Below are 19467 nucleotides of genomic sequence, written 5' to 3' on the forward strand. Positions count from 1 at the left end.
TCCTTTGAATGCTCTCTCACACTCTCTCCTTGAATCTTCTTTCAATATGCACGAGGATCAAATGGCAAAAAGATTAGGTGGCAGTCTAAACTGGACTATATAGGAGAGATAAGAAAAACCACCCAAAATTGCAAATTTTTCAAGTCAACAAGAAATGAATCGTCTCATACGATCGTGGATCATCCTGGATGATTTTACTTAAAGTGTCGGAAATGATCCTTATATATTGGTACGAACTATGTTCGTACACGATCATCATCCCGTATGAACTAGGTTCGTCCAGTACGATCAGTTATACCATAGGTCGGTTCCCAAATAACTGCATGGACTTAACCAACTTTAGTAAGTTAGTTCACATCGTCCTGGGATGAACAGGACTTCGTCCAGACGAAATTTTTACAGAGTGAAACTCATCCTGGCACGATAATGAAATTCGTATAAACGAATTTTTTACAGAGAAGAATTATCTGGGGACGATTTGGATTTCAACTGGACGAAATTTTTTCAGAGAAGAAATTGTCCTGGCACGATTATAGATTTTGTCTGAACAAAATTTTTACAGAGCCTATCTCGTCGGGATGAAAATAATTTTGTCCTGGACGATCAGGACTTAGAAAAAATTTCCTCCAACTCCTGTTCGTTCCATTTCTCTTACGGGGATAAAACTGACCTGATTGTCCCGTAGCACGATCAGTACAAATTTTTAAATTCTCCTTAAGTGTTTGTGTGTGAGTTTTTATTCATTTACAATCACTCCCTCTCAATTCAAAGAACAATTTAAAGATTCAATTTGCAAAAATTGTATGCTAAATTTTATTTAAAGTCTTCATAGTTGGGATTCAATTTCCGTGAAATGTTAGTACACACAATAGCAAAAACAAATCTTCCAAAAAGTGTTTAGGAGATAATTACACATAAAATAATAATATTTGAAATCATCAAAACTATACAAGTTGCAAGAATGTAACATATGCAAATAGCAACTCTCTTAACATAATCCTCTCCCAATAAATGTTATTCCTATGCACAATCTATGTTTGAAATTTTATAAATAGTTATCTCAAAATTAAGTGATTTAAATATGTACATAATTATAAAATAAATTTAAAAAATATATATTAATATATAAGTATATTAAATTTAAAAATAAAGTAGTTGAAAATAGTTCAATGTATATATATATTTGAGAGATCTAATGGTCACCCAAAAGGAGGTTTAAAAATAATTTTAAAATAATTTTAAAATAATTTTTAATTTTAAAATATGTAATATATTAAGTAATTAAGTATTATTTAAATACTTAAGTGTTTTTAAAAGTAATTTTAAAATAATTTTAGTTAGATGGAATGTATTGATTTTTTAATATCTAAAAGTAATTTTAAATAAAATTAAATGATTTTTTGAAAAGATTTAAGGCATTATACTAAGTTTTAGGATTTAAAATAAACTAAATAAAAATTTTTAAAGTTTAACACATTTAAAGAGAGTTTAAAATAAATTAAAATAATTATTAAATTAAATTAAATCAAGTGTAAAGGTCTCTAAAATTTTAAAATAATTTTTAAAAAATTTATATGAATTTAGGAAATATTGAATTTTAATTATAAATTGGGTAGTTAGGTTTTTAATTAATTAACAAAAATATTTAAAATTAATAAAAGAAAAGAAAATTTTTTAATTTAAAATTAAATATTCAAAGAAATAATTCTCTTATTGTAAATAAAATAAAATATTTTAATTATTATAAAAATAATTAATATTTTTAAGTTTTAATCATTATTTTAAAGGATCTAAATATTCAAAATTCATTTAAAATACAAAATATATCCTAGAATTTAATTTTAAATTATTATATTTTAAAAATAATCAATTGATTTTTAAAATACATTAATATAAAATATTTATTTTTGAAAATAACTTAATATAATATTATTTTAAATATTAATTAAATACTTAAAATAAGGATTTTTTTAATAATTTAAAATATATATTATATTTTAAAGTCATTTTAATTTTAACTTAAAGGAAATTTTGTTCTTAAAATTTTGATATATTATATGAATTTTTTTTTATTTAAAAATAATTTTTAACGATGTTTTAAAGAAGTCATATTCAAAATACAATTAAAACTAATTTAAACCTAATATTAATTAATAAAAATGGTGGAGGCCACGCGTTAGAGTAGAATTAGATCCCAAAACCACAGGCCAATCATTGATAATGATAGTGCCACCGTGTAATGATTGGAAATGATTGCCTCAGCATTGAAATTAATGTAAACCATTAACCTTATCGGACATGGTTGCGGTGTCATTTGCCAGCAGTTTTGGATGGGCTATCCAGATCTCACCAGACAGCGAGCAGAACAGCAAGATGGAGATTTGTGATAGATCTAGACCATAGAACAACCAAATCATGACCAATGATCAATATATTAATGGTTGTGATCTCACCCTATTGAATGAAGGCATAACGTGAGCCCTAGAAATGTTTTTTTGGCTCATTCTCTTGATCGGGTGCACCAAATCAAATGAAATTCGAAACACTAGCTCTACACATGAAGAGCATTCATGAGGAGCTGATTTTAAATTTTGAAATACACTGTGTGAGAAGTTAATTAGATCTGGGTGTCCAAAACTAGGGTTAGGGATTTCACCTCAATTTGTGGATAGTTTAACCCGTTTAATGGCTCTTTGAGCTTGTTGATTGTCCACTAAAGTTGTATAAGACCCCTCAAGATCCCAACATCTGGATTGAGTATAAAAAGCTTTGGAAGGTTCTTAGGCTCAGTTCATCAAAGATCTTACCATTGGTGAGGTCTTAATAGTGGGTTTGACTATGGGAAAGTAGAATGGAGTTAGGAGAGCTCACACACCAAAGATCTCAGACTAAGAAGGCTTAGGGAGAAAGTATGAGAAAAAGTACTTTATAAGAATCCTAAAATCCCTATTTATAGATCTAAGATCATGATCAAGGGTTGGAATTGCACCTAATGTTAATTAGGAGGGAAAGGGGGTAATTTTGCCTTGGTCTTGATATAGGGATCATTAAGAATGTTTTTTAATGAATTAAAAAGGGAGATTTTAACCAAAATAGGCTAGGTTTGTCAAAAATGAGCTAGGGTTGACTAAGGCATGGGTTAACCCAGTCAACATGGTCAATTAGACCCAAGTAGGTGAGGGGTTAAGCCAAAGATAGGTTGGAATGGGTTAGAACTTAAATTGGGCTCATTTAGGCTAATTGGGTCAACCAAGTTGACCCGGGGTATGGGTTTAAACTCAACAAATTTGGTCTAACTCATGGAACCCTAGGGAAGTGGTGGATTGAGCCAAAAAAAGCTTTAGAATTTGATTTAAAATAATAATAGGGTCATTTTGGTTAATTATGTCAACCTAGGTTGACCTGGTCAACCAGGTTGACCCGGGGCCTGGGTATGGCTCAACTGATTAGGCTTAACCCCTTGAACTCAATGGAAAAGGTCTTAGGATCTGGCTTGGTCAATTTGACCAAATCAACCCCCTTGACTAAAGGTTTGATGAAAAATAAGGTCAACAAGAGTCACTTTGGCTTAGTGCAATACCTAGAGAAGGAGTCTCCAAGAAGTAGACGTAGTTCTAGTTTGGACCAAACCACTATAAATTTTATGTTCTTTTATTTACTTTACTTTTCAGTATTTTTATTTTTCTGCTCTTAAAATTTTGTGGTTGAAAAATTTATTGTAATAATTAGTTTACTACACAACTGCATATTTTTGGATCATTCTTTAAACTTTCTAAAAATGGTTTTTGAAAATTCAAGAAAATTTTAAAATTAGCAATTCACCCCCCTCTTGGTTAGCCTTGGGACTTTTCAGTAAGTTCTAACAACCTACTCATACTTTCAAACTTTATACCATACTATTTTGTTGGTTCAAATACAACTTATCTCTTAGGATACTAGCCATAAAATTTATTTCAAAATACTCATTACTGCCAACTCTCTATTTTCGACTCTCCCAATTGACTTTTATATCATATGCATCTAGGATTAAAGTTTCCATCTATATGCCACATGTGTATTTTCCCATAAGCATATAAGCATTTTCCTAAGTGCCTCATGCTTGCCCCATTTAAGCAACTCCCATGCACCCCCATCATGTGCCTTGAACTTCCTTTGCACATCCCATGTACCAATTTCACACTCAAGTTTAGCACCTCTATTGTGCATCTACTTATACACATATATGTACCATTGTGTCATCTTAGGGTTCTTAGCATATATACATGTCGAAACCCACACAACCTTTTATCACCCACTTAACTTGTTGACCTTTTTAACACATTAGCTAGCCTTGTAACTCATCAATGTGTTTCCTCTTTATAATCCCATCCTTTATCCTATCGACAATTGTTTAACTTGCTAGCCTACCAATCAAAAATTCATTTCATTTAATAATGACATCTTTCAAATTGCTAGCACCTACCAACTCATTAATAACCAGATGACTAGTTTGCTAGTTCATCCAACACATTGGTTTTGCCTATATGATTAAATGATGCTGCAATATTTATCACACTCCTCAATGGGTGAAAGGTGAAATACTCCCATATTGAACTTTTTGAGATATTCCACATTATTTGCATCCATTAACTCTAGATGTCATCATTTCTCTTATGACATCATAAAATATGCACCATAGGTCTTAGAGCTTTAGCCAGCCATTAAATATTTTATCTTAATATTTTCCTCATTTATTAACCATGAAAAGAGATAATATAAATTTAACAAGTTACTTTACTATTTTTGGTGTTTTATAGTTAACTTATCAATCTCATTCTCCTAATAAAATATATGTGCAAGCTTTTTAGGTGCAACAAAAACGGATGCCATCTTTAGGGCTCTTTTAAATCCTTAGCTTTTAAATTACTATTTTAATTTTAATCCTTAGTGATATAACACATCATGTGGATGAACATAACCAAGCTAAATTCTTAATCATAAGAGCTAAAACCAAAACCCATGCAATCAAGAGATAAAAAAAAGCCTAATTATTGAAGCCTAATAAAGATCCAAAATCTTTGATCATTTTAAATATAATTTATAATTTATTTTTTATTTGAAATTTGTAAGGAAGCCATGATAAAGTATTAAATATAAATGGTTTGAACTTTTTCTCATTAAAGATAGCCTACCACTTTTTAGCTCACTTTCTTCCCTCCAAACGTGGTTACCTAAGAGTCTTGTAATGCATATAAATAGGGGCTAAAATCTTTGTAATTTATATTTATTAATGAAATATTTTGGAGGACAAGAGCTCTTTATTCACTTGGTGCTCAAGGGCTTCATATAGTTTGCTGATCTTTGCTAAGTTAGGTGATTATCATAATATTTTCTTTAAGTTACTTATTACCTCAGTTAAAAGCCTACTCCAAACTCTTTCCCACTTCACAAATTTCCTCTAAAATCAATAGTCCAACTACAAAAATCTTAAACCATTATAAATACTTCCACATAACTCTCACCCTATGTAGGGAACAGTTTGAAATAGTTTTATTTATCTTTGAACTAGTTTTATTCACTACACTTTGACATCCTCTTAAAGTACATCAAACTTTATTATAAATTTTAGATCATAAGTTCACATTTTATTTTAAGGAAATGACGTCATTCCACTCTCATATGAAGGTTATTATGTTTTAAGAGCCAACTCAAATTAATTATACTATTAAAAGCTATCATTTCTAGCTTACATGCAAATGTCATATTCATTTTATATCAATCATGACATTTTTCTATGCAATGTAAGTCAATATCATGTATGAAATGCACTAATCGAGGAAATGCAGGAAATCTAAACACTATTTATTTAATTCAAAAAAATCATAACTATTTATTCACTCAATGAAATTCAATAAAATTATTGCCAAAATACACATAAAACTCATATATATCATATATAAAAAAGGTTACACAATCAAATTATGGTAAATTAGGAGAAAAATATATTTTGATGAATTAGATAATAATAAATTTATCAAACTCAAAATTATTGAAAACCAATTTCTAGCAGACAAAAATGCTCCAAACCTCTATCTCTCTCCTCCCTCTCTCCTCTCTTCTCCCCTCTTCTTCCCTCTTCTTACCTTCCTTCACAAGAAAATGAAATAAGGGGGAGGGCGGCTCAGCGGAGAAGAAACTATATATATAATTATTTTGGAGTGCCTAGAGCTAAAGTGCTCTAATCCGGCGCTGAAGCGCTACATGTTTATTCTAGAGTTATCATAGATTATAGTGCCTCAGCACTGTCGTGTCGAATTCCTACATCATAGCGTTGCACCAGCAAGAGTTGTTGTACTAGACATCATAGTGTTGTAACGCTACACTTGAGAAATTTCATATTTGTCAAATTTTTTTTTCAAATTATTTTCAAATTTTTAGGTGCACTCTTCGACTATCGACCTCCACCACCCGCAGTCAGCACCACAGTTGCCACTAACTGCAGTCACCACCATATTCATTTCATCCAACCAAAAGGCTCCAAATTTCATAAACTCACCTTTTATTTAAATATTTTGACATTCTCCTTTTTTTAAAAGGAAATACATAGAGTAATTTATTAATAGAGCAACTAATTCCACTAAATTCCTCCTTTAACAAAGATAAAAAGGAAGGAGGAATATTATTACAACTAACATCATCCCAAAAAAAAGCTAAGTTATTGCAATCCCTATTTGAAAAAATAAAAAGCACTTGATTGAAGTCCTTTAGAAAATCTAAATCCTTCGCATTTATAATTTTCTCCTTTGCAACTTCCTTATTCCTTATATTTTGGAAAATTTTGATAACATTGTAGTTATCACCTCCTATAATTAATCCTTTAGCATCAAACATCTAATCTTGAATAAAATTCCTCAAAGAAAGCTTTGCTAGTAGGCTAACTTGCGAAAAAACCCAATGAAGGCAGCTCACTCCAAAAGCACATATAAACCTCCCTTTACAATCTCTAAAAATACCACCAATAACTGCTTTGTTATTACTTAACAATGAAGAATCCACATTAATCTTAATCCATCTAGGAGGTGGAGGATGCCAAAAGTGTTGAGATATCTTACAAAGCTGATTAGCATCCCAGTTCTTCCAAAAATGATTTGAATGAAAAGAAGAAACCACATGGCTAAAGGATTTTACTACAATATATGCAGAACTCTCCTCTGAACTTCCATGAACAATCTTATTTCTTCTATTCCAACAAAAGAACACCACCAAGCAAAACAAATTACCATAGAAAGGATTAGAATTTGCACAATGCTGTAGGAAATGATTGCAATCTTCAAGAGAAATAAGTGCATGAATAGCAAATCCCCACCTAACAAGAAAATTAAATATTTAATAAGACTTACAACATTTAACTGCAATATGCTCATAGTCTTCCATCACTTCACATCTTCTCGAGTAACCATTATATTCAGCTAATTTCCTGTATTGGAGGGATTGCATTCATCTTTAAACACCACCAAAACAAGTCAATACGAGGCCTTAATTTCAACTTTTTCATCCATCTTTAATCTTTATGCTCAAAGTTATCTTCATACAATTTTTCAAATGCTATCGCAGAGATTGATTTACACGAACATTTAACAAGCAGCTCCAACTGATCTTTAGCCACATCTTAATGAATAGGAATAGCAAGAATAGTCTCCACCAGCTGCTGGCCAAAAACTTCCTTCAGCTTACTAACATCCCAGTTTCTGTTAGTGATAAATCCTGAAAGATATTTCATTTCTTGAGTTTCATTTGTTACAAAAGTAGGCCATCTATCTAAACTTTTGTTGTCAAAAATCAATGTTTCTTTAAAATTATTTATTTCAGCACCAATAAATACATTCCATCTCATAATTGGATGAAGATACATAGCACCATTCAGAATAATTTTCCATGAAGCCGAAAAAAGACTTTTACATTCAGCATTCCACACATCATACCCATATTTAGAAACCCGTGTTTTTGTTGAGAAGAGAATTAGGATGTGAAATGAAGTTCCAAGCAAATTTGACCCACAAAAGACCTACTTTTTCCACAATCGATTGCACACCCCAACCACCATTTTTTTTAGGCTTACGCAAAACATCCCAAGCAATATAATGAAGGCCATACCTACCATCATTCTTATGCCATAAAAAACTTCTAGACATCTTATCAATTTCATTCAGAACCCCCAAAGGAACTAATGAATGAGCTGTTAAAAAAATTGATAGTGAACGAAATAAAAAATTAAGAAGAAGTAACTTCCCAGCAAGAGAATTAAATTTGTTTCCCCAAATATTCAATCTATTAGCAACTTTCACTAACAATTTTTGTAAATCTAAAAACACAAGTCTTCTTAACACAAATTTAACTCCCAAGTAATCCATTTCATTTACTACCTTGAAAACCATCACCTTTGAAAGAGATCTCACTTTCCTCTTTCTAACTGATTTCCCAAAGAGAATAGAAGATTTCAACAAATTGATTTTTTGTCCAATCCATCTACAATAATCGGTAAGAATGCCCTTCACTTTCTTCGTGCTCTTATCATTGGCTTTAGAAAAGACAACTATATCATCTACAAACAATAAATGAGAAATCTTTGGAGCATTCAGAGTCGCCTTAATACCAACAATTCTACCTCTTTAAACAAAAGCATCAGTTAACAATTGGGAGCATAAGATAAAAAGATAAGGGGAAAGAGGACACCCTTACCTAAATCGACTTTTTTCCTCAATCCATTCAGAATTAACACCATTAATCATGATAGAGAACTTAGGATTCACCACACATTCCATTATAAGATTTGAGAACTTCCTTGAAAAGCCAAAACAATCAAGAACTTGATTAAGAGTAGACCACCCAATGCTATCATACGCTTACTCCATATCAATCTTAACAATCACTTTTTAAATTTAGAATATCTAAATTTATTAAATAACTCTTGAGCAAGTAATATTTGATCAGACAAATACAGACCTTTCACAAATACATATTGAACTTTAGAAATAATTTTAGGGAACAATAACTCATCTTATTTAATAACATTCTTGCCACATTCTTATAAATATATTTGCACAAGCTTATAGGATAATAATTAGCAAGTGTCAAAGGATTTTTCATCTTCGAAATCAACTCCACATTAGTCTCCTTCCACTCTTGACACATAATACCAGAGATTAAAAATGAAAAAATAGCTGCCCACACATCATCTTTAATAACAGAAAAATAATATTTCATTAAAAAAATAAGTTATTCCATCATTACATGGTGATTTATTAGGCTCCAATTGATGAATGATAATCTCCAGATCATCCTTGAGAATTCCTTTTCAAGCTTCATTCTATCACCTTCATCAATTCTCATCAAATGAGACGGCCAACCTCTCAAAAGGCATTTACGTTCCCTCCACTTGGTTTTAAAAAAAATCTAAGAATATTTCTTCCTTACTACCTTTGTATTTAATCAACAAACTGTTATTATCCTTTACTTTATAGATCCAATTCCCATTTCTTCTAGCTGTTGCATAAGCATGAAAGAATTTTGAATTCGAGACACCATCCTCAATCCATTGCACTTTTGCTCTCTGCTTCCACCAGGTAGTAATCCATGCAAGTGTTGAATTGAGTTCATTAACCTTGGTTTTCAACAAAAATAAACTTTTGTCCAAAAGTCCTCCTACGTTATCCTCTTCCTCTTGTAATTGAAAATTTTCTTTTTTGAGAATTTCCTTCAAATCATATAAATTCTTAAGTTTAGCATTACTCCAAAAGAATTAAGCCATAAGAGATCTATTAAATGTTTTGTTCAGAATATCTGTAGCATTTCCATGTAACAGTTTCCTCCAAGAGTGAAAAATGACTAAATAAGAAGCTATATATGATCTTCAAATATTAGTGTTTTCCTACTTTGAATTCCAGTAGAATGATTTTTAAGCAAAATAGGGCAATGATCAGAAGCCACACTAGCCAAATGTCACACAACCGGCAACTTTAAATTATTTACTATAGTAGAATTAAGGATACACTGATCCATTCTTTCTAAAATTCTAGCTCCTCCACGCTTATTGTTACACCAAGTATATTTTGTACCAAAAAATTCTACCTCATGAAAATCAAAATTTCTCATAAAAGAGTATATATCTTGAGGCCCTTGAGAAAGAACAAACTTTTTACCTCCTCTCTTATCATCTTTAGATAGGATGCAATTAAAGTCACCTTCAATCACAGTCGGAATTTTCCTACCCAAGATTGACTCCAAGTTGCTCCACAAGCATCTTCTCTTATAATAATCCGTACTCCCATAAACTGTGGCTATGAACCATATAACTTTGTTGGCAATACTAAGTTCACCCATAACTACTTAAGAAGTTCTTTCAATAACTGAAAATGAAGCAACATCCGATCTCCAAAAAATCATAATACCACCAGATAACCCCTCTGCAGGAAAAATGAAGAAGTCCCACTTGTCTCTAATAAATCTTTTGAATTTCAAACCATCTATCAAAGAAATTTTTGTTTAAACAAGGCCAACAAAAAGATAATCATAATCTTTCACAATCTCCTTCAAGTAATGGGAGGCTTCACTCTTCCTAGCCCCCTACAATTCCAAAAAAATAATGTAAGTCATTTAAGAATGAAAGTGGGATTAGTCCCACTAACCTTCTTCTTCACCAAATTACTTTTTCTACTCTAAGACAGCAAACCAACATTACCCAACGATTTAAGCAGTTTTGGTAATTTAAACTTAATTACATTAAAATTAACCTCCTCCATCGTATTCGGTGAATCCACGTGTTCTTTCCCATCTTCAACCAATTCCCCATCTTCTTTGTCAATTAAATTATAGTCCAGAAGATCTACTTTATTCTTAATACTTTCATCATCATTCTCATTATCCAATAGTTTAAACATATTAACATCTATAGGAATTATTAGATTCACATTAAAGGAATCCATACCTGCAACATCCTTAGGAATATCCAGATTCTTTACCAACTGATCTTCAGACTTCTGAATGACCGGATCAACATGTTCCAAATCATTACCAACAACATCAAATATTTGTTATGCATTCATTGATCATATTACCTATTATCCTAAACTTAAAACAAAATGTTGAAATTTTTTCATACTCTAGTTTTTGGAAAAACCGACCTACACTTCCTTCTACCCCAACACCTAAGGGGAGCTTCTTATCAATTGCAAGATGAACACAAACCCTTGCATATTCTCATCTTCCCCATTGGAACATATTTTCATCTATCAACAGTGGAGTTCCTACTATAGAAGTGATCCTTGCCACATTAGCTTCATCTAGCAATGAAGAGGTAAATGCGACATTCTTACCTAGATCAGAGAAGTCAATCCCTTTAAAGAAGTCGTTGAAAACTCTGAAGTCCACTTATCTATGCCCACTATATGTCCGCTCACAAACCATGAACCACCTGATAATACATTCTCAATTGCCTCGGCCGAAAAAAATGAACATAAGACCCAGCCTAACCCCAGAATTGTTAGGTGGAACTTACCAAACTGCATCCATTGCCTTCGTAATTCTTCAGCAATGACATGACCTGGAATATTCTTTCCAAATATCTTCACTACCACAGAAAACTTTAATCTTTCAAAATTGGCTTCCACACTAGGTTCATGCAGTTTAATAGTTGCACTATCCTCTATTAAAATTGAATCAATTTTGTTGAAATTGACTTTAATGTTTGGACATCTCCAAGGATTACCAGGAGCCTCTATACCAACTTTATATTGCAGGGACGATTTTCCTTCAATAACATTTACTTGAGCTTTTCTACGAGCACCTAACAGTCCATCTGCAACATTCACATCATGAGATTTCTTTACCACTCACAATACCAACTATTGACAAACACGTTCATATCTGCCGATGATGAAGCTTCAAAGTCATTCTTTCTACTCATCAAAGAGATACTACCAATAGAAAGGGGAGTTTTAAAATTCAATCCATCAACAACTTGTTTACCTTTACCATTAACAGGAGAAATAATATTCGCACCAGCCAAATCAGGTTCTTTAATCACCAAGCATCCATATTTGACACTCTTCTTATGAACATATTGCAAATCTACTACATTCGAATCCAATACATTCATATCAAGAGGATTCCGGCGACCAGAATCATCCGCCGATGGATTTCCCACCATCAGTGGAAGATCCGTTAACGATGATGGGAAGGGAAAATTTAAAAAAAAAAAGTGATTCTCTCTCAAGAAAACGGAAGCTTCTCTCTCTTCAACTAATTCCTGTTCAGCCAAAACCTATTTTATTTGATCCATATGTTGACATCCTTATTGAGATTTTATTTGAGATAATTTTATTATTACTTTTTAAAATAATTTTTTTAATATAAAAATTTTTAATTCATAATTTTTTATACTAAGCTTTAGTCACAGCGAGTTAATGCATCCAACCGGTTTAAAGCTCCGCCAATCGATCTCACCACCTCCAATCCGCCCGCCCCAACCACTAAAAATTACAATCTAATATCGCTTCTATCGTCCCTCCCTTCCCTTCCAAATCATCATGGAGTCGGCGGCACTGATGTGGTCTGTTGCGGCGGTCACGGCTGCCGTTTTCTTCTGGTTCGTTTGCATCATGGGCTCCGCCGAGGTCAAAGGAAAGCGCGCCGTTGATTTAAAGATGGGATCGATCAGGAGAGACAAAGTACAAGACAAGTACAAGCAGTATTGGTCTTTCTTCCGGCTACCAATTGAAACCCTAAACTCATCGGAGAACGTCCCAGCCTTCGTCGACACGTTCTACAATCTCGTCACCGATATCTACGAGTGGGGCTGGGGCCAGTCCTTCCACTTCTCCCCTTCTCTCCCCGGCCGATCCCACCGCGACGCCACCCGCATCCACGAAGAACGCGTGGTTGATCTCATCAATGCCCGACCCGGAAACCGGATCCTCGACGTTGGGTGTGGCGTAGGCGGCCCGATGCGAGCCATCGCGGCTCGATCGGGCTCTGATGTCGTCGGGATCACCATCAATGAGTACCAGGTCGGTCGTGCCCGCGCGCATAATCGCAAGGCGGGGCTCGATGGGGCATGCGAGGTAGTTTGCGGGAATTTCTTGCAGATGCCCTTCGGCGATTCGGCTTTCGATGGCGCGTATTCGATCGAGGCAACATGCCACGCGCCGCGGCTTGAGGATGTGTATGCGGAAATCTACCGTGTGTTGAAGCCTGGAGCTATGTATGTTTCTTACGAATGGGTTACAACCGGGCTTTACAGGGCTGGCGATCCGGAGCACGTTGAAGCGATCCATGGAATCGAGAGAGGAGACGCTCTTCCGGGGTTAAGATCGCAGGATCAGATTGCAGAGGTGGCTAGGAGGGTAGGGTTTGAGGTGATTGAAGAGCGAGATCTCGCGCTGCCACCAGCGGGGCCATGGTGGAACCGGCTCAAGATGGGGAGACTTGCTTATTGGAGGAATCATATTCTGGTTTCGATTTTAACGATCCTACGGATCGCGCCAAAGGGCGTGGTCGAGGTTCACGAGATGCTGTACGAGACGGCGAGGCACCTTACTCGCGGAGGTGAGATGGGAATCTTCACTCCTATGCATATGATCCTTTGCCGGAAACCTATTGACGGGGATGACAATTGACAAATCTTCATCTTGATTGCTGGTTCTAAGATAGAGTTTAAGTTTCAGCCTTTCTATCCAGTCCCTGTTTTGATTGATTGCTAGCTCGTTTCTGCTGTTCTGTTTAATTCGAATGAGAATAGAAGGAGATGGAATTTTTTCTATTCTCCCTTTTTTTCTCGGCCGCTTTGATAAAACTTTTAGGGTTTTGATCGGGAAACAGATCGTAATTGGTGATAGGATTTTAAAGTTTATGCGGTTTTTATGTACCTTTCATGTTTAGCTTTATTTGATTTCTATTTTAATTTATTTCCAGTTCATTATTTTTTTTTTTTTTTTTTTTTTTTTTTTTTTTTTGAGACATTTAGGCATTAAAGGCAAAACTCAAACCCACGCAATACACATAGAGTCGAATCCTGGACCTCTTAGTTGGAACCTAGCTCTCAAACCAATAGGCCATGGAGAGTTGTGTGTTACTTTTTTTTTGGGTAAATTCATAAATTGTAAGTTTTATTTTAAGTAGATTAAAGGAGATATTATATTATGACATGTTCAGAGGTCAATTCGGCACGATTCAATCGGGAATCGGGACACACGTCGCACGGAATAATTTTTGAATTAAAAGAATGTGAAAGGTTTTACTCTTTTTTTTTTTTTTTTTCTTCTTAAAAAAAAAAAAATTCATGATAAATGATTTTTAAAATCATCAAGTCTATTTATAATAATATAATATATAAATAATCTATTAAAATCTATATTATTTAAGTCTAAATAGATTTAAGAGACGTGGAAGTCATTAAAACTAAATTGTTATTTTTTTTTTATCTTTTTACATTTCTAACATTTTCAAATTATAAGAACGGTTCTTCTCTTTGGAAGGGGCGATGCAATATTAATTCATTTAATATATAGAATGATAATTGTGCAGGGGCGGGTTAATTGCCCCCTTAGAAAAATATTAAAATTCTTAATATAATAAGAATAATTTGTAATATGTCCCACTAGAATTTTTTTGGATAAATTTTTAATATAAATATGGCTCAGAATTTAATTAACTATTAAATTAACAAAATAAATAAATTTAAAATTAACCAAAGTTGCCCAATGAACGGAAGAGAATCAAAAATATTCAATGAAAAATGTTAGAGATAGGTACATCACATTTTTTTTATTTTTTATTAAAATATTCAATGTAACTATTTTTTCTTATTTTTTAATAAATAATTTAGAATGAAATTTTTTAATAAGTTAAGTGTCTAAAATTTCACAATTTAATTTATCATAAAATTTAAAAATACATTTTTTATTCATAATATTTTATTCATTTTTTAAATTTATTTTGTTCCAAAGAAATAATATTTAAAATAAATATTTATTTTATTTTTTTCAATAAATTTAGAAAGTAACATAATTTAAAAAAAATAAATAAATTAATGAAAAATAAATATATACATATATTATATATATATATATTTTATATATTATTTCCTTAAAATAATAAATTTAAAATGATAATAATGAATTATGAATAAATTTTTTTTAAATCTATTTAAATTGATTATGATAAATTAATTGTAAAATTTTTTGACACATCAAATAAAAAAATAATTCTAAATAATTATAAGTTTAATAGTTAATTAAATTATTAATGATATGATTTAAAAATTTTACTCTTTAATTTTTTTCTATAGCCGAATTTTTTTTCATGCATTTTATCCTTCAAATATCAGCATCTCTTGGCCTCCCGTTATTTTCAAATTCCATTTAGTTGATTTTTTTTAACATTAAAAAACCAAATTTTTGAAAAGCAATTAGTGTGCTAATAAATTTTTATCGCAGTTTAATATTTTTTTAATATTATTTTAAAATTTTTCACTGCTCTCAAAGAATTAAGGTTGGTTCGCTCCTGTAATATTTATTTATTTTTTTATTAAATTTTGGCATATTTATGTTTATTTTTGTCCATATTTAAGGAACTTAAAACAACTCTAAACAATAAATTTTATTATTAAAGTTAACAAACTAGAAAGATTTTTTTTCTTTCTTTTCTTTTCCTCTCTATTATATAGTATTTTAGAATACTATGACATAAGGTTTATTTGAATGATTTTTTTTTTAGAATCGGTTTATTTTAATATTAAATTTATCCAAATGAAATGTAAAGTGAACTACAAGCCTAATAGGCAAGAATTTTCTGATAAAAAGTAGACTGGATATTAAATTTAGCCGTTTTTTTAATGTGAGTTTTTTACATTGGGTCCCGGTGCAGGACTAGAGGAAGGTTGGTTTGCCTAAAAGTGTAAATACTGAGAGTTTTTTTGAAAAAATAACTGAGTTTTTCAAAAAACTCGGTATTTGCATTTTTTTCCTATTTTTGACTAAAACGAACTTTACTCTTAACATCCAGTGAGACTAATATTGCTGCTTTTTTACGTATTCTACTTGAAATTGGGATCTCTTAAAATTTTACACTTAAAGCTGCACCATGTGTAATTTAGATCACCTGGTCGTTTGAGAATTAATTATATCAACTTGTTATAAAATTTTATTACATTTTAAATTTAATAATAAATCGTGAATTCATTGTATAATTTTAATCATGATTTCTTTTTTTTTTTTGTGGGGGAATAAATTCAATCGTATATTCAATGTGGGTTACTTTATATGTAACTTTTTTAGGAACTCGCTAAATATTTTTTTGAAATAACGATGTACAAGCGCGTGGTAGGTTGGTGAATAAATGGTCCGGTGTCCGGGGTGAGTTTGGCTTTGCAGGCTTTAAATTGTTTTGTACTTGTGCGGGGGTTCATGCCAGACAAACAGGTAAACGCGGCGAGGCTAACTGCACTTTTCTTGTTTTGATTTCTGACACAGTTTTTTTTTTTTTTCATCGCTAATTTATTGAAAAAATTTTGGAAGCAATTTAGCCCATTCTATTAAGTTGAAAAGAAAAGGCTTAACAATTATAACCAAAAAAAAATTAGAAGTTTGAGGGTCGAAAAATAACCCAAAATTCGTAGGAGGGATAAGGGGCTGTTTGGTTGTCTGGAAAGAAATGCTGTAAGTAAATGCAATGTAAGTAATGTAATGTATTTTGAATACTTTGAGTTTCTGTTTTGATTTCTGGCAAAATAAACGAGAGAAATTGTTTCTCTGTTTGGTTAGGTAATATCGAGTTTAAATTAAAGCATTTTTTTAAAATAAATTTATTTTGGCTATAAAATAAGTATATTTATATAGGCAGTGTTATTAAATATTGTATTATTTGTTGTTATAATTTTTTTATTTAATTCAATTTTAATTTAAGCCAAATCGAGGTTAAGTTAGATTTACTTTCAATTAATTTAAATATATCAAGCTTAATTCCATTTTTAGGAGTTTTAAAGGTTTAAATACATTTATTATTTTAAAAAAAATTATTTATTTTATACTAAAATCAATCCCCTTCCATCTTGCTACATATTTTGACCAATTTCAACTTATCAAAGCTCCAAACAGCAAGACTATAACGGCTACTGAGAGTGCATAACCTTATAATCATCATCCTTAATCTCATCAGTAAAAGCAAAAGTATTAGCTGCTTTCTTCAATTTTGAATCCAAACCATGTGAGAGTGTATCAAAACCTTCACCTTGACCATCCATAAATCGTGAATTACGACTATTATTGTCTCCCAAGCTATTGAAGGATCTCCCATGAGCCTGCTCGATTTTTTCTAGCTTGCGAAAAAATGAACCAGTATCTCATTCTCATTGGTGTTTCCTATTTTAAATCGTCCAATTGGAACAGATCTCTCTCAGAAAGATAGGGAAGAAACCTTCTCTCTCACTCTCTCTCAGAGCATGCTTGCCTGTCAATAAATTATTAGTTGCAGTTAGCACCAAAGAAACAAAAAGGCCACCTTTACTTCTCTCCCATGGAGGGAGCTCTCTCCGGCCGCCAAAGTTTCTCCATCTTCGATATTCTAAACTGATTCTCCACAGAAACTGGAATCTACATCAGCAAGCACCCCTAAAAATCCCTTCCTCAAGACGCATTTCATGACCTTTCCTCCTTTCTCTTCTCCAGGCCTTACCGCGGTCAAACAACCCTCATCGACTCGTCATCAGGATTTTCCATCTCTTACAAAGAACTCTGCTCCATTGTCGATCGCATGGCCTCAGGACTCCATGAAATCGGAATCTTACCTGGCCAAATAATTCTCATTCTCCTTCCAAACTCTGTCCTCCTCCCCGCCATGAAACTGGAGCAGTTCAATGTCTCCTATAACCGGCTGAATGGCTCCGTGCCTTCTAAGCTTTGAAAGATGCCATATAGCGCTTTTAAAGGACCTCGCTCTGCGGTGGTTCGCTACCTCCATGCCCCAATGGGATCTCACCGATAACAGTTCCAGAGGTTGCGGGAGGTGGAGGGGGGAGTAAGCTCTCCAGCGGCGCCATCGTCGAAATCGTGGTTGGTTCGAAGGCGTTATTAGTTATAGTACTGATTCTTTTTGTGTTCTTGCACCGCGGGAGTAAGGCTAGGCCACGGGAGGCGGCGGCCATGGTTGCGAAACGGCCGGAGGCGGTGTTAAAGAAACCAGAGATGGGGAAGAGATTGATGTTTTTGGTGAATGTGGGAGCACCAGAGTTTGATTTGGAGGATTTGCTGCGGGCTTCAGCGTAGGTATTGGGGAAGGGGACGTTTGGGACGGCAAAGGGAACATCGTCGAAGGAGCTAAGTCGAACGAGAACGAAGGAGCCGAAGAAGCCACTTGTGCAATCTTACACCTGCGAAGCAATGAAGCCGAACATCGAAGACGATGAATGCAGAGAATTCATAACCCGCTCAATTTGAGCGGGTTTCTTTTTCGCCTAAATACCTCTATTAATACACTGCTAATTCCTCCGACGTTTTCCTTTTGTTCCACTCAAAATGAACCAAACAGTCTCATTTAACAAATACCTGTAAATATTTTACTTTACCCACCTAATGCTGCATACCAAACAGCCCCTAAGAGTATTAGGGACGCTCTACAAAACTAAACCACCACCAAGTAAGAAGAACATCAGGTCTCCTAGTTGCCAATAAAGACCATTAAGCTGGCGAGCACTAACATTCATTATCGTCTATCCAAAAACAACTCTGGCACACCACTAAAGAGCAGATGTAACACCCTGGTAGCCACAGAGGACAAGGCATTCATGAAAAGAAGCAGAGCAAAACAAAACTACAAAAGATCTCAAAATTTTTTTAGAAGCACCAAAATGGTCGGATCCAAAAAAAACCCAAATGAGACTTTTAATCAGAGAAGAAAATGTTGAAAGGAGTGGAAGCTCTTCCATTTTGTTGTTTTAAATATAACGGGCCTTTTAATTTTTGCAACGGTCGTAGCATAACATTCAAAAGAGTTACCAAATAATTTTTTTTTATCAACCAATACGTCATTCCTAGCTCTCAAAATAAAGTAAATGCTAGCACAGATAAACAAAAAGTTAAAAAAAAATCATTGTTTAAAGACAACCATTTCCTCTATATATAAAAAAGTTTGATTGAGATAGGGGCGCAAGAGCTGGCTACTCATTTGAGGAATCAATTTCTTAAGGATGCCAAAGGTGTAATCGCATTCAAAGAAAAGGTGAGAAAGACTTTCTAGTGCAAAGGAGCAAAATATATGGTTCAAAGTTGTAGGGATCCCACGCCAAATAAGAGCATCAACAGTTTTTAAACCTTGTTTTAAGGTCAGCCAAGCATGGGTAGAGAAATAAAGAGCATATTGTTTGTGCCAAATAAAGCCATGCCAAGAAACTTTAGGAGTATCATCATATAAATGCAGCATGAAGTTTTTAAAAGTAAG

The 19467-nt window shown here is 33.1% G+C and overlaps 1 protein-coding gene across 1 annotated transcript; it reads left to right on the top strand.

Annotated features, from left to right (window-relative positions):
- Positions 1 to 12453: 12453 nt before the first annotated feature.
- Positions 12454 to 13949, top strand: LOC110108278 (24-methylenesterol C-methyltransferase 2-like). The gene has a single exon (XM_020838853.2). It carries the CDS (start codon positions 12564 to 12566, stop codon positions 13650 to 13652), a length of 1089 nt encoding a protein of 362 aa, XP_020694512.1. The 5' UTR covers positions 12454 to 12563; the 3' UTR covers positions 13653 to 13949.
- Positions 13950 to 19467: the final 5518 nt, after the last annotated feature.

Source organism: Dendrobium catenatum, unplaced genomic scaffold (genome assembly GCF_001605985.2).
Source record: "Dendrobium catenatum unplaced genomic scaffold, ASM160598v2 fragScaff_scaffold_360, whole genome shotgun sequence".
Taxonomy (NCBI): Eukaryota; Viridiplantae; Streptophyta; class Magnoliopsida; order Asparagales; family Orchidaceae; genus Dendrobium; species Dendrobium catenatum.